Here is a 16,022-nt window from a genome sequence, read left to right on the forward strand (position 1 = left end):
GCATCAATACAGTGACTCCAAGAGAATTCCCTTTCCTGAATTCTAACATATCATGAAATGATTGAGAAGAATTTTCAATATGGGTCAATCTGCTTTACTAGAATGAAAATGCCTTAGATAAACAAAAACATGGCTTATATTAAGGATTTCACAGGTTTAGATATGAGTTGTGAAAAATCATGGTTGTTTATAAATAGAATGAAGAAAATAAATGAAAATTATTAAAAACAAATTTAAGGACAACTGGGAATATTTTTGAACAGTATGTGCTGTTGGAATGTATGACAATCTCATGAGAAATATTTGAACATTTGATGAGTTGGGATATTTATAACTAGACTTAACTAAGTAAATAAGATATGCTGAAGGAATAATCTGGCATCAATAGAGAATAAGCTAGTTGATTTTATTGGGCTTTTGCATCTTAGAATTCACATAAAATGAGAACAGATGTTTTCTTTTACTGTTAGTTTTGTGTGCTTTGGGTATTGTCATTTATGTCTAAAAGAAAGAATCAAGACTGTTGTGGTAATGTTCTGGAAGCTCCACTCATGGTAGGCCTTTTGCCAGGCCAAAGTGTAAAAAATAAACTTTTCTGTAATTATGTACATTCCTTTTTACTATTTACTATAATTGTTTTCTTATAATTCTTTAAAGTAAATAAAAATAATGTAAATAATATTGTGACATGCCACCCTGTGCACTAGGTAAGTTCTTGGAAATGGATATATAAATCAGGAGTAGACAGGGGCTGGCTTTTGAAAAGCATAAGAAAAATGCCAAAAACTAATTTATGCAGAAATTTTTGTTAGTGGTAGAGATGACCAAAGTTAAATCATAACATGAAAAGACAAATTTGAAGCTGGAGAGAGTGCTAGGGGAAAATTCAAGGTCTTTGTAGCAGCTAACGAAGAGGGGAAATAGAGGGGGTATTTAATTGCTGTGGACTTTTTTCTTTATCTTTTTCTTTTCTTTTTACTATTCAAACCCTCTAGAAATACTTGTTAGTTTAGCATAAATGACTCACCGTCTTTATAAACTTTCTGATTCCTAGGAAACTATTCATGTAACAGTTTGCTCTGGTTATAGCCCAACAGATGGGACCCTTCTCCTCACCCCCCCCAAAAAAAAATGAAGAGGAAAGAAAACCACAGATAAAAAGGGCGCTTTTGAAGTAACATTTGCTCTTTCTTTTTTCTGTACCCTAGTCAGCAAATTCCATAAAGTGTTGCTGAATAATTACTATGAAAGATAAAGCAAGTGTATTTCATGAACCATGTTAGGTCAACTTGCTCATTAAAGAGAAGACTCTGTGCTCCAACTATTAATAATATTGACTCTAAAACAAGGTACAAATCTGATGTGAATCTTCAGTTTATTTTTATCTCTTTCTTAAGGACAGTACAAAGACCTTCTTGACTTCTTTCAGAAAGTTTGTCATCTACGTGTCCCAAACTTGCTGCCATGTGATCAACTGTTAAGAAACCTACAGTGTCAAATACATTTTCTGTTACCCACCTGCTACTGCTGTGAGCCCAATGGGCAGGATTTGGCCAAATCTGATAAAATACTTACTATTATTCAGCAATGGGGTTTCAGTGCAATAAGTGTGTGATGGCTCCTGTACACTTTACATCCTGTTTTCAAAAGCTGTATCCTTAATAATTGACCAGGTTACGTATCAGAAAGATTTAAAATGATTCATCATTTTACAAGTTCTTCAGTAAGTTAATGATTTTAGAAAAAATACTTTTGTTTAGCAACTAATTTCAATGACAATATGAGTTTTTCAAGAGTATCAATGGAAGAAGATATGTGAATAGATTTCTCCCTGTAGTATAAAGTACAAAAACAATTTCTTAGTAAGCCATTTAAATTTTTATTTGTTTATTTAGTCTCCCCTTCAATTTGCATGTGTTTAAGAACTTAGAGGAAAACTATAGTGAGTAGGTATTTGAGGTCAGGCCTGGGACCAAAGCCTAGCTCTTCTATTCACTAGATGTAGCCATGTGATCCAGAAAAAGATATTTAATTTCTTTAAAACTAATTGGACTTATTTGTAACACTGAGAATAATGGTACCTACTTGTGTTGATGTGAATATTAATTTAAATAAAATGCTGTAGGTTAGTTACACTGTGCAATGCTTAAGAAACAGTGAGCCTCACAGCGCTGCGCTCAGCCCACATGGAGTGGCAGACCTCTCCTGTCTTGCCTGCTGCTCCCCTCAGCAGTATTTTTGGTTGTTTGCCTGTTCTGCTCCCCACTCTGTCTCTGGTGAATTCTCTCACCCTCCTGCACCTCTGGCCTGTACACCAGTTCATAAATCTTAAAAAAAAAAAGAGTAAGTGAGAATATTAGAATGAGGAACAGTATGAATGTCATTAAATGTGATACATGGAAGTCTATTATTGTCTGGATTTTCCTCCCTCCAAAATAGAATTAAAGTGGTGTGAAGTAAACATTATTCATGGCAGTCTTGGTTACACTATTGAGAAATTGTGTTTTTCTCCCTCTTCATGTTATCTAATTTTGTTCTAAAACATTTCTTGATGATTTTGTTATCTCTGGGTACTTTTGCATTCCTGAGATAGAACAAGTGCTGATTGCAGACTTTATTGTGAAGATAAAGATAGTAGACCTTATTTGACTTACCAAGAAAGGACTAAAATCCATTTAAACATGTCAAAAGAAAAACAATTAATGCAAAATTTAAGTGTCATAAACAAAAAATATATGTTATGAGAGAATTAACATCAAGGATACAAAACATGAAATTTTTCCATTAGCCAAAATGAATTAATGTGGAAGAGAATAAGGAAATGAAGTTTTTGACCTGACTAGTCACATAAAATAATTAGGACATTCAAAAATGTGTGAAGGGCCTCCCTGGTGACGCAGGAGTTTAGAGCTATCAAAGTCTCAGAGCTATCAAGCTATCGCCATCTTCACGTCTGGGGAAGTAACATACATGGCTCAGCAAACCTCTCCTGTCTCACCCACTGCTCCCCTCAGCAGTGTATTTCAGCAGATCTGCCTGATCTGCTTCCCACTCTGTCTCTGGTGAATCCTTTCACCCTCATCTCTGTCCTACACCCCAGTTCTTGTATACATAAATAAATAAAAATAAATATTTTTTAAAATGTGTGAAGTTTTTACTGTAATTAATTGAAGTCATCAAATCTGTAATTCATACTGTAGTTAGTGTTACTTATCATAATTCTGTTGCTCCAGTAAAAGCTATTAATACTATAATAAATTTTAAAAATACTATAATAAATTTATTTTAAAGTATAATATTAGATTGAAATTTTTTAGAAAGATCTAAATACAGAGTAGGTACTAAGTGGACCCCGCAAATGCGATTGAATAAATTCCTGTAACATGTAGTTATGTATTTGTTCTATCCTAGGAATATCTTAATGCTGTAAATGCTATAAAAAATATAGAAAATCCAAGGAAATAAGACACAAACTCATGATACTTTCAGATACAAATGCCACATATGATTAAGTATGATTAAGTTTAAAATATCACCACCTCACTTCCTGTGCTTTGGAATTTGTCTGGAATTTCTATTAATTTGTGATCTAAATTAAAGTTGTCAGATCAATAACTGATGTACCATCCAAAAGAGATTTCAGATCGTACAGAGAAAATTATTTCAGATAAAAGGAATTCACATGTGGTGTGGTATCCTAGGGAGTCACAGTTCAATTTGGGAAGCCCATGTCTCTCAGTTGTGATGTCTAACAGGTCAAGAGCTAAATTTGAAACTTTCTATTCATCACCTTCTTCTTCTTCTTCTTTTTTTTTTGATGTGGGGCTGAAGTCAGCCCACTCTGCCCGCAAACAAGCTGTGATGAAATACAGTAGGTCTGCTCTGAAGTGCTCTGGCTTCCATTACAAAGAAGCATCTATTCTTTGTTCACCAGGAAGCACAAAAGATGCTCTTACATTCCAAGAACTAATCATTGAACGAACCAGAAAACAGGGATCCAGTGTTAAAGACCACTTCTCTGGTTTACATTATTCAAAGTTAGGGTGTTGTATAAAGTTCACACGCAAACAAAAGGGTTCATTTGATTATAAGTTCAGTTCAAAAACAGAACATGAATGTAGATTCCAAGATTTGTTGGAAGAATTGAATATTCATTATCTAAAAGGAAACATCACACTGTATTTATTTTTCTATTATAAACCTAGTGTTTTGCAAAGCTATCCTTAGTTTCTTAAGTATGGTTGGGTTCAGAGAGGAAATTTACTTTCAAAAAGCAAAGTCTCTGTATTTTATCTGGAATGAGTAATGAAATCTTGCCACTTAGCTGCTCAGAGAAAGGACTAAATTTATACTCTAAGTTTTAAAAAAAGCCCATGTGTTAAGCTACTATATTTAAGGGTTTAGGCAAATTTTAAAGTACAATCCCCTGCACCCCCTGTCCCCCCGGGGTAGTAGAACTCTCCTCATAGCATTTTGAGTCCTAGTCTTTGAGTTTAATATATTTGCTTGTAATGTACCTGTTGGTCAAGTTCTTTTGCTCAAAGAATTTGTAAAGCATTTGTCCAGAAAAAACTCGAATGTGTTGCCCATAGGACAAACTAGCTTTTGTTTTGTCTTGATTTTGAGATTAACCTGTTTTCTCCCAATTCTTTGTACTCTTTTTGTTATTACCATAAATTATGGAAATGAAAAGACCTGTTTTTTGAAAAAAAGAGGCAATGGAAAAATAATATTTCTTATCACTAAAAACTACACCACCCTCCTCCCTGTGCTTTTCCTCTGTCCATTTCGCCCTCCCGCCCCAAGTGAATTTTTCTGCACATTGGAACCATTTCAGTGGTTCCTGGCAGGGTTTGAAGTTTGGGTTTTCTGATGGACTTAATTTAGAATCACTTTTAATTTTATAACAATTTTAGATTTATAGACTTTTTGCCAAATACTGGGAAGGAAGCCAAAGCTTCCTTTATAATTAGCATCTTATATTAGTATTGTATATTTGTTATAATAAATTTATTATACATATATATTTTTAAAGATTTATTTATTCATGTATACAAGAACTGGGGTACAGGCCAGATGTGCATGCGGAAGGGTAAGAGTATTCACCAGAGACATAGCGGACAACAGAACAGGCAGACTGACTGAAATACACTGCTGACAGGAGCAGCAGGCCAGACAGGAGAGGACTGCCGTTCCATGTGTGTATCTCCGTGGCTGGCCGGGATCGAACCCGCACTGCTGAGGCTGCAGACAGCTTCACCGTGCTGCTCTCAACCGCCTGTGCCACCAGGGAGGCTCTATACATATATTTATATAAAAATAAAATTTAGGTAATATATATCTATTTATAACTGGCTATTATACATATGAATTTTAATTATAGTTAATAAACCAATATTACTACATTATTATTTACTAAAGTTCATGCTTTATTCATATTTCCTCAGTTTCATCCTAACATCCTTTTTCTGTTCCAGGGTTCTAACCGGGATGCTATATCACTTTTAGCAGTCCTACATCTTTATGCTCCTCTTGCATAACAGTTTTTCAGATTTTCATTGTTTTTGATGTTGATAGTTTAAAAGATTACTAGTCAAGAATTTTGTGGACTCTCAGTTGGGATGTCTGATGTACTTCTCATTATTAGACTTGGGTAGTGTTTTGGGGGAGAAAGACCACAATGGTAAAGTGACATTCTTACCACATCATATCAAAGATACATCCCATCAACATGCCTTAGCACTGCTGATGTTCTCCTTGATCAGAGGACCTGTTTGTCAGATAGAATTACACTTTCATTTTTACCTGAAAACAAATTTTTTCCTAAAGATTTTGATGATGCATGCATTTAAATATATAAAGAAGGTATCAGGGACTGATCCTCTGTTTTTCTTTATTAATAGCATTGTAAAGCAGCTATAATTTTCTTAGTAATGAGACAAGAATAATTTCAGTGGTGGTAAAAAGTTTTATCTTTTTTCATGTGTCATAGGTGGGAATGAGATCCCGAAACCAGGGTAGTGAAAGTTCATCCAATGGGCATATCTCCTGCCCCAAGTCCTCCATCATCAGCAATGCTGATGATAAAAGTCTCTCAGAAGATACAAAAAAGAAGAACAAATCAAATAGAAAAGAGGATACTGTCATGGCCTCAGGAACTGTCAAACGACATCTAAAACCATCTGGAGAAAGTGAACGAAAGAATAAGAAATCCTTGGAGTTATCCAAAGAAGACCTCATCCAGCTACTCAGTATAATGGAAGGGGAATTGCAGGTAGAGTCAAATTTTCTCAACTACTGTGGTTCTGTTGCTAAACTATAGAATAAACTATGAACCTGTCTCACTGGATTGTGAGCTTCATGTGGGAAAGGACTATATTTTTAAAAATTTATTTCTAAATCCCTTGTGCTTGGCACAAGTTTGCATTGCATTAATACTTGTTGAATGAATGAATAAATCAATAGATGCTGATTCTAACTTTGAACTTCTCTAGAAGCAGAAAATTTCTTCATAGTATGATTTTAGTAATAATTTAACACAGGCCCCTGTACTTAGTGGCAGGTAAGCAATAAAGTTTTCTAATTTAGTCATTGAATTTAGTCATTTAGTCTATGGTTAAATACTGTAGAAAATTCATGATTATTAGAAGGAAGAGTTAAGATCATTTATTACTTTTACTTTTTTCCAGCGAGTACCAGAGAGATAGATAGGGGGAAAGACAGGGTAAAGGAGAGAGGGAAGAAAAAGGGAGGAAGAAAGGGAGAAATGAAGGAAGTGAAGGAGAGCTTTGCTTAAAACTAGCTATATTTAAACCAGCTTGTTCTTTTCTCATTTTGTCATAACTTTCAACTTTAATATTTTGTAACCTCGTAAGAGTTGAGATAAACAGAGCATTGTACTGTGAAGAACTAATACTTTTACAAAACATTTAAGTCTATTATTTCTTTTGATTTCAATAAAAATGTAGGTATTATTGTCTATATTTATAATGAGGAAACTGAGCCCCAGAGGATTAGGGTTTGTCCAGATGTGATTTGTGATTTGAGGCCTCCTGGTTCTTGCTCCTCTCACTTCACTGCCCATCACCTCCAAGTTGTTGAGCTGCTTGAACTAGGGCCCCATTAAGTGTAGGATTTTTAGGGATGTGAGAATTGGAATTTTTCTGAGTTTCTGAGTCCTGTACAATTGTATTTATGGAAGTGGGGAAACAAATTTTTTTTTTTTTTTTTTTTGTGAGAGACTGACTTAACAGTGGAGTTGCTGTTTTCCTTTTGTTTTTGTTAGGTTCTTAGCTAGCATGAGCCTCTAGGGGAATACTAACAATTGCATGTGATGAATCCTTTGTTAGCTCACTGGTACTGTTAGAATAGAGATCATTTGCAACCTAGCCTAAGCTTGAGTGGGCTAGTTGATCTGTTCCTGTTCTCATTTGTGTGTGCATATAGATAAGAAAACCCCTGGGGAAAAGAGAAATAGAAAACATGTAAAACTTCAGTTTAAAAAAACAAACATGATTGAGCTTACCATGTACGGCTGAGAAAAATTGCATTTGCATTTCACAGCAAAAGATGAAAATTTCCAGAGCACCATTACCAAAAATAGCTTCGCCTCTCCCAGAAATGTGGTTAATGTTTTGTCTATTAACATTTATGGTGTAAAGAAGCAGAATATATTACTCCAACTTTGTAAGCTGCTTCCAGCTGACAGCTATTGATCTGAGTGGAAGGTACAAAGGTTACCTTTGGAAAGCTTTACAGAACAATGCCATTAGCTCACTTTTCCCCAGTGATAGTGATTCATGTGAAACCCAGGTCTGGGTTTTCCATTTTCTAATTTCTATATAAAGCTGTTATATCATGGTGGGTTCTTGAAGATTTTAAAGATTCATATCACTTCTATGTTCATAGGGTTGCCAGATAAGGTTCCAGTCTTGGCATGGAAAATATAAACTCCCACATACCCTGGACATTGAAAAAATTGGCTACAAAACTCCAGAGAAATGCATTTACTTTCTATAAGTCCTTATGAATACAGAATATCTTATCTTAAATAGTGGATATATTCCTGAGATGTAATAAATAAAGATTATAAGATATCTGTGGATAAAGCAGTGAGGGAAAAGAGAAATGAAAGACCTGTTTTTTGTTATTATTTATTTATTTTTTAACATTTATCCTTTTTAAAATTTTTTTTAAACAATATTTGCTTCCCCCCACCCCCTGAGATTGAGTCCCCATAGAATTTCCTTCCCCAAGGCACCTGTGCACCATCACCACAGTCCCCTGTGCTTGTCCCTCCCTCCCTCTCACCCCTCTTCCTTCTCCTCCCCTGCAGGATGTCTCTGGTTTATAATTGTCTATTTTTGCTTTGTTGTGTTTTGTACTCATATTTTTTTTACACTGATGTCTTATTTGGTTCCCCTATATTCCTGTTATAAGTGAAACCATCCAATATTTTTGAAAGACCTGGTATTTTAAGGAATTTCATTTGAAAAGCAAATAATCCATCCAGCCACCCATATGTGCAAACACATATATATGTAAATCTATGTACTTGTCAATGCAAATTTTGCATTGTTAGATTTGTTAAAAATCAGAGCATTCCTATATTTAGAGCTGCAATTATGTGTTCTTGTAGCAGACACCTGTCCTTTATTAGCATTGTCACATGAGGGAGTATGTGTGCTAGAACTAAGAGTGGGAGGCAGTTAGCATTAGAAAATGTGAGTGGGCTGGTGAAAATGTGGCAGCTATGTGCCAGGTTTTTCTTAAGGGGGGAAGATCTAACTAAAGACCTGGTTCAGAGAGGAATGTCAGGGATATGACATATGAAGTAAATTACCCTCATCTCAGGCCTTTATGCCATTGGGCTGGAAAGGTATAAGCATTTAATGAGTTGTCTCTTAGACCTTCAAGGGCCACCTATTATTCTCCCTTCTGACTCCATAAGGGCTGTATGTGACTCAAATACTCTTACTCTGGAGGTGATATTCTAAGGTTCTATAAAATACTGGGATTGACATCTTTGAGATGTCTTATCTACTTTGTTTATACTATGAATATGAAACTGACACTCAATTTTTTAAAAAGGTTTATTTATGCATACAAGAACTGCGGTACAGGCCAGAGGTGCAGGGGGCTGAGAGGATTCACCAGAGAACAGAACAGGCAGATCGACTGAAATACACTGCTGAGGGGAGCAAAAGATGAGACAGAAGAGGCCTGCTGTGCCATGTGGGCAGCTCCCTGGCTTGCCAAGGATCAAACTGCAGACAGTGCTGTTCACAGTGCTGTTCTTAACTCCTTGTGCCACCAGGGAGGCCCTGACACTCAATTTATGTGACCCCAAAGTTACACAGCAATTTAGTAACATTTGCTCTAAATCCAAATTCCCTGTCAACTAGTCTAATATCCACCCCCACCATTCCACTTACACTCTGGAGATGTTCAAGGGTGGGTTTGAGGACCATTCTATTTTTTCCTTCATCTCCAGAATTCCAATTCTGAGGTCAAAGCCATTTTGTGAAAAGATGAAACCCTTTTTATTTTTTTAATTAATTAAATAATATATATTTTACATAATTGTTCATTTTTAAACAATGTTTGCTTCCCCCCCCCTCAGGTATAGTCCACATAGAATTTCCTCCACCAATTCACCCATGCACCATCACCACAGTCCACTATGATCCTCCCTCCTTCCCTCCCTCCGATCCCTCTCCCACCCCCTCTCCTGCATGATGTCAATGAGACCCTTTTTAAATAAAAGAAATTGAGGTAGGTTTCTTTTGCATCAGTAAGTAGAATTTGATCTAAGCCTTGAAATTTAGTGATAACTGGAGTGAGAAAAGAAGGGAAAAATGGGGGTGCCAAATCGCAACAACTGGACTGTACTATCCTGGTGAGTTTCGTATTCACTACTCTATGAGTAGTGTGTTCTGGAGTTGTGTAAGAAGTAGGGAGATTCATAGAGAAAAGGAATTATAATATTGGGGAGATAAGACCATGCCTGTAAGAGAGGTTCCCTGGAGAGAGAAAAGGAGGGGGTGGAGGCTCACTCAGGCTTCTCATACCAGTTTTCTCTCTCCAGACTTCTTTTTGGTCTCTCATTCTCTCCAACTCCATATCCATTGTTTTGGACATTATGGAAAATACTGTGTGTTTTCTGGTACCAGTGGTCTGCTACCTTTGCAATCTGTTGTGTGATCTATGGGAATTTGTTGAGGCAATGTTTTAAGCATATCGTATTTATTCTGAGCTCTGACTTTTTGCATAATTTGAAAATTTGTTGTTTTGTTGGCTGGTTTGAGTATCCACTGATCTCCTGAAGGAAATTCTGGAGATGAAGGAAAAAATACCTTTAATGGAATATGTATAATATGTATTTAAAATGGAATTGCCTTTTGGAAGAACTTCTACATTTTGAGGAGTCTTGTTTAGAGTGGATGACATGATGACCCTTGTTCTTGGAGAGGGGCATCTCCCAAACTTTTCAAGTCACACCTCGGCAGATGCATGACCATTGTTTCACCACAATGACTGGCCAGCATTGCCTGCATAGAAATATCTGGGATGGTTTCCATTATGACACTTCTGTCATTGACTGCTTCCAGTAACAAGCACTTTCTAATAAATTGGAACATTTTTACTCTCTGGGTGAAAAACTGGTTACATATTTCCCAGACTAAACTGAAATAATGAAATAGTACAACCAAACCATTGCTTGGGCACCATGATTAATTTCCCCTTGTATTTGTCCAAAAATAGCACTTTAAAGAAGCCAGTCAACTTGGCCGTACTAAAATCAACAAAAGTTCAAACGAAATGGTATTCACACAAAAAAGCCATAATAAAGAAAACTTGGCAGAAAGATATCCTTATACAATGATTCAAAAACAGGATATAAATTAATTATTTTTCTTGATGCAAAAAGGAACTTAGCTATTTTATGTAGTAAATTCTCTTGATATAGCTCTTTAAATACACTTTAGAAAAACCAAACTCAAATTGGGTTTTATAATTTTTGCCATAGTTATTCTAGTCAATTCTTTTCCACCAATGTATAGGCAGCTTAGAGAAAGCCAGATAATTTAATAGATAATATTCCACCATACCATTTGGCTTTGGTGTTTGTTAAGCTGTCAAAATCTTTGACACATTAAGAAATCTACTTTCATCCTGAGTGAATGTTAAAAGAAGGTGTATTTCAAAGATGATTTAAAAATTTATAAAAATGCTTGTGAATTGTTAAATGTTTCCTATATTCTTTCCTTTTAGGGTTTCAAGTCATTTTCTTTAATATTGTTTACTAGTTTCTCATCACCTGCTCACCACTTACTGTAGGTGAGCCCTTTATCTGTTCTTCTGTATTACCAGGAAAGTCCATTTATTCTTAGGGCATTTATTAATTAATTCTAAATTGATTGATCTCACAATATTTAAGAACTATTGCAGTGTTAGGAATCTGAGGAATGCAAAAATGAATACCACAACTACTTGTAACCAAAATTTAATGAGCTCTTACTCAGTGCAAGGATGTTTTTAGGCACGGAGTTTACAGCAGTCAGGAAAAAAAAGAGCTAATGTTCTGATAGAATAGATGATAATGTGTAGGAATTAGTATTTTTTAGGATAACTGTAATACAAATTATGGGAGTACAAAGGATTTTGTAAATCTCAGGAGATAAATGAAAGCTTCAATTAAAAAAATGGACCTTGAAGGATTGGCAAGTTTGGGAAAGTTGAAGTAAGCTGAGGGACCACATGAGCAGAGTCAAACACAGAGTCGATGGGACAGTGTGGATCACATTCATCAGTGAGCTATCTTGGTAGAGAAGTACTTGGTGGAGGTAAAATGACACCTCCATTTGGAGACTACAAATAAGATATCCGAAAAATAACAGTCAAGAGTGGAGAGATGCACAAGCGAAGGCAGTCAAGAAAGAGGATATAAAATCAGCAGAAAGTTTTAATTAGATGTATTGAAGGGTGTTCTTTGCATTTGTGAATCTGAATATCACTGTGGACACTTGGAGCTGAAGTTTTGGTGAATTTAAGCCTATTTTTAGTGGGTTGAGAAATGAAGGGAAGCAAAAGAAATAGATTTTCAACATGTGATGCAATTGAGAAAATCATTTTAGGGAGGTTAAAATTAATGAAATTTGCTGTTTTTTTCTGGCACAGAGGACACACTTAGTACACATTTGTTGACCTTCTGATTTGAAATCACCATATTGTTTTTCTCTCCTTCTGGGTTTTAAGTGAAACATGGGATTACGAGAAAGTAAAAGGCTAAAACAATGTAACTGGAATGCATGTCCTATGGGGAAACTGTTGTACATTCCAAAAGATTTTGTAGTTGATTTTATTACTGTTGACTTTGGACCTCAGTTTACTCCTTATCTGTACAATGGGTATATTTCCTTCCTTCTGGGGTTATTGTAATTGATACACTTAACCAAATATAAATGTTATTTGGAGGGTTTGGGATAAGAAAGGGTAACAGTAAAAAAGGATAACAGCTAGAGAAAGATAGTAGCCAGAAAGAAACTCAGATCAAGGGAGAGATTTAATGATGAAAGAGACTTGACTGTGTTTATGGGTAAGGGGTTATAAGGAAAGAGCAAGAATTTGGGTTGATCAGAGGAGTCTTGAAAGGGGTAGGACAGAGAATCAAAGGTGTGGTTTGAAGGCTGACCTTGGTTTTGACCTTGAAAAGAAGGGTGACCCTGCATGTTCTATCACAGATGGAAGGAGAAAAAAATGGGTAAGGATGAAGACAATGTCTGTAGCAGAGGAAGGGGCAGCTGAAAGAGATCTTCCTAAAACCTCAACTTTAACAGGAAGAAAAAGAGAAACTAATGTTCTGCTGAAAATGAGGACACCTAGATCAAATAGTGATCTTAAGAATAATTATGTATCAATACATGCTGTATCATGGCTAGGGGGGACGTTAGAGAAGGTGATTTTAGACAAATAGGACAGTGATGAGTGCAATTTAGGATTCAGTCCACAGAGAAACACCAGGCTGTTTAGAAGCCTGAGTATATAGGGGGAAATATATTTTAGCACTGATCATCTAAAGTGGGAACAATAGAAGGATAGAAGAGATGGTGGAGAATGTTGATAAGTTAACCTTCAGCAAGGGATAGATATTGGGAGGAATGAGCAGGTCAGTGGGAGGATGGGTACGAGAGGACTGGATAGACTTGAAGTTGAGCTAGTTGCACTTGGGATTTCTGTGTGATGCAGTTTAACTAATGTGAGGTCTGGGGTGTGGTTCGGAGAGTGGAAGTGAAGGCAATTAGATTTAATGAGGTCAAGGAATGGTAAAGTTGGATATTGTCTAAATCTCCCACATGAATGTTGAAAGCTCCTAGGATGATGGTAGGATTTGTAATGGAGAGTAAGTCTGTATCATGTAATAAATATGAGGGTTTGGGACCAGGAGGTCAGTCATAACTGCTGCCAGACTACTTTTTCTAAAGTGTTTCTCTTTTTATTTTCTGACATGAGCATGTCTTTTTGTTACTCAGAAATTTGTAAGAGGTCTCTAGACCCTATCAGATTGAAATCTAAATTGCTCAGACTGGTCTGCAAAAGTTATTTATTAACTGACTCCTCCTTAGCTATTAAAACTTGTCATTAGTGATACTTAACATGGCCATTCCTTTCCAATCAGGCAACCTCTATATTCTCCCCCAGTACTGACACATACAGTCACATATGCTATCTCAAATACTACCACTATCCCAGTGTTCCCCGCCTCCCCCTTTTTTTTTTTATATTTCTTCTACCTTGAGAGTACTTATAAAACTTATAAAACAGAAATTTGGGTTCTTTAGGAAAGCTCAGGTCATATTTTTGTCCCTGTTTTATCCTGTATTTCCCTCATGTACTGATTGACATTTCTTTTCTTTTTTTCATTAAAGACTTAATTTTTATAGGGAAGTTTTAGGTTCACAGCAAAATTGATAGAACAAAACAGAGTTTTCCCATATACTCCCTGTCCCCACACATGCATATCCTCCCCAATACAGCATCCCCCATCAGCTTGGTACATTTGCTGCAATTGATCACCCTGCACTGACATAACATCATCAGGAAGGTTCATAGTTTACATGCGGGTTCCCTCTTGGTGTTGTGCATTTTATGGGTTTAGACAATGTTTGATAACATATATTCATACTGTAGTATTATACAGAGTATTTTCACTGCCCCCCAAATCCTCTGTGATCTACCAATTCATTTTTCCCTCATCCCCCTTCCCAATATTTCTATTAGAGACCACTAAAGGATTACCTCCCCTATGAAGTCTTTTCTAATTACTTACTCCCCAGAACTTGTGTTTCTCCTACCCTGAAATCCTACATTATTTTGGTAAACCTATTTGACTTAGTATAAATCAGAGAATTCTATACATACACATTTGCTAAGGGTTTTTTTTTTTTTTTAAATCAGCTGTGACCCTTTTTTTTTTTAAGATTTATTTATTTATACAAGCACTGGGTACAGTCAGAAGCGTGGGAGGGTGAGAGAATTCACCAGAGACAGAGCGCGGAGCAGAGCAGGCAGAAGGACCGAAGTACACTGCTGAGGGGAGCAGCGGGCCACAGGAGAGGTCTGCGCGCCATGTGGGACCCTCCTCCAGTGGTCGGGGAGCAGCCGGGGATCGAACTGGCGCTGCAGAGGCTGCGGGCAGCTTCATAACCCAGCACTGAACCGCTGCGCCACCAGGGAGGCCCATGCTAAGGGTTTTATATTTTATTGTTATCTGTTGTGTGAAAGAACTTCTTGAGAGAAGGGGTTTTGTCTAAGCACATCATTGTTAATCTATTGGTAACTGATAACTAATATTGGAATGTCCTAATATTTATACATTTTATGAGACTGTTATTTTAATGCCTGAAAAAATTGTGAACTATATAGAGAGAACATAAATATAATAATACAGGTAATGTTATTGAATTAAAAGTAATGTTCTTAAATATTTACAATGAAAATCTTATTACAATAGTGATTCTACTTTTCTGTCATCTTTAACCAGAGGTGTCATAACTCCATTGAGCATGGTGATCATTAGTTCAGATGGAATTACCCAGTGTAACCACTCACAATAGGCTTATCCGGACCTCCCCGGTGGCGCAGCGGTTGAGCTCTGGGTTGCGAAGCTGCCCGCAGCCTATGCAGCGCCGGTTTGATCCCCGGCCGCTGGTGAAGGTCCCACATGGCGCGCAGACCTCTCCTGCCGTGCCCGCTGCTCCCCTCAGCAGTGTACTTCGGTCCTTCTGCCTGTTCTGCTCCCTGCTCTGGCTCTGGTGAATTCTGTCACCCTCCCGTGCTTCTGACTATACCCAGTGCTTGTATAAATAAATAAATAAATAAATCTTTAAAAAAAAAATAGGCTTATCCTACATGGGTGCCATTTATCACTTTTTATTTCAGGGATGGCTTTTCTTTTCCTAAGTGAGTTCCATTTGTCACATGGTAAGGCCTTCTGTAGAATTTCTTTGCTTCTAAAGAAAGAGGCTTTTAGTTACTCTGCGTGGCTTTTTAAATTGATGACTCACCTGCACTTAATATGCTCCATCTTTAGAATCTCAGGCTGAGGTCACCCTGAGTGAAACTTCCCAGTGAAATCTCACACCACCATGCTGAGAATGGTATGTCTTTGCTAAGTTTAGGAGACAGCAAAGAGACAGTTTGCTTTTTTATTAAAATCAGGACCAGATTTGATTCTTTGTGGAATACAGTGTTTCAGCATCTCATGTGTCTAGTAGTATTGTCAGTATTTTGGCAAAGAGCTTTTGCGTTTGATTTTCATTGTTCAGGTAGAATATTTTTATTTATTTATTAAAAATGTTTATTTATTTATACATGCAAGAACTGGGGTACAGGCCAGAGGTGCCTAGGGTGAGAGGATCCACCAGACATAGAGTGGGGAGCAGAACACGCAGATTTTCTGAAGTACGCTACATTAAGAGGGAAGTATCCCTTCTGATCGTTTAGTTCTGTTGACTTGATCC

General features: G+C 36.6%; 1 protein-coding gene across 2 annotated transcripts in view; it reads left to right on the forward strand.

Annotated features, from left to right (window-relative positions):
• FILIP1 (filamin A interacting protein 1) overlaps nt 1-16,022 on the forward strand; it is a gene marked incomplete at both ends in the record, with an annotated part of 210,061 nt that overhangs the window by 104,111 nt on the left and 89,928 nt on the right. Inside the window, one exon of one of the 2 annotated variants that reach the window (XM_084227829.1) lies at nt 5,993-6,274. In XM_084227829.1, coding sequence (XP_084083955.1) covers nt 5,993-6,274 — 282 coding nt within the window. Of the gene's footprint in view, nt 1-5,992; nt 6,275-16,022 lie in introns of those variants that run through there. The other variant, XM_084227830.1, reaches the window with a different exon arrangement.

Source organism: Talpa europaea, assembly GCF_964194135.1.
Source record: "Talpa europaea genome assembly, chromosome: 2".
Classification (NCBI taxonomy): domain Eukaryota; kingdom Metazoa; phylum Chordata; class Mammalia; order Eulipotyphla; family Talpidae; genus Talpa; species Talpa europaea.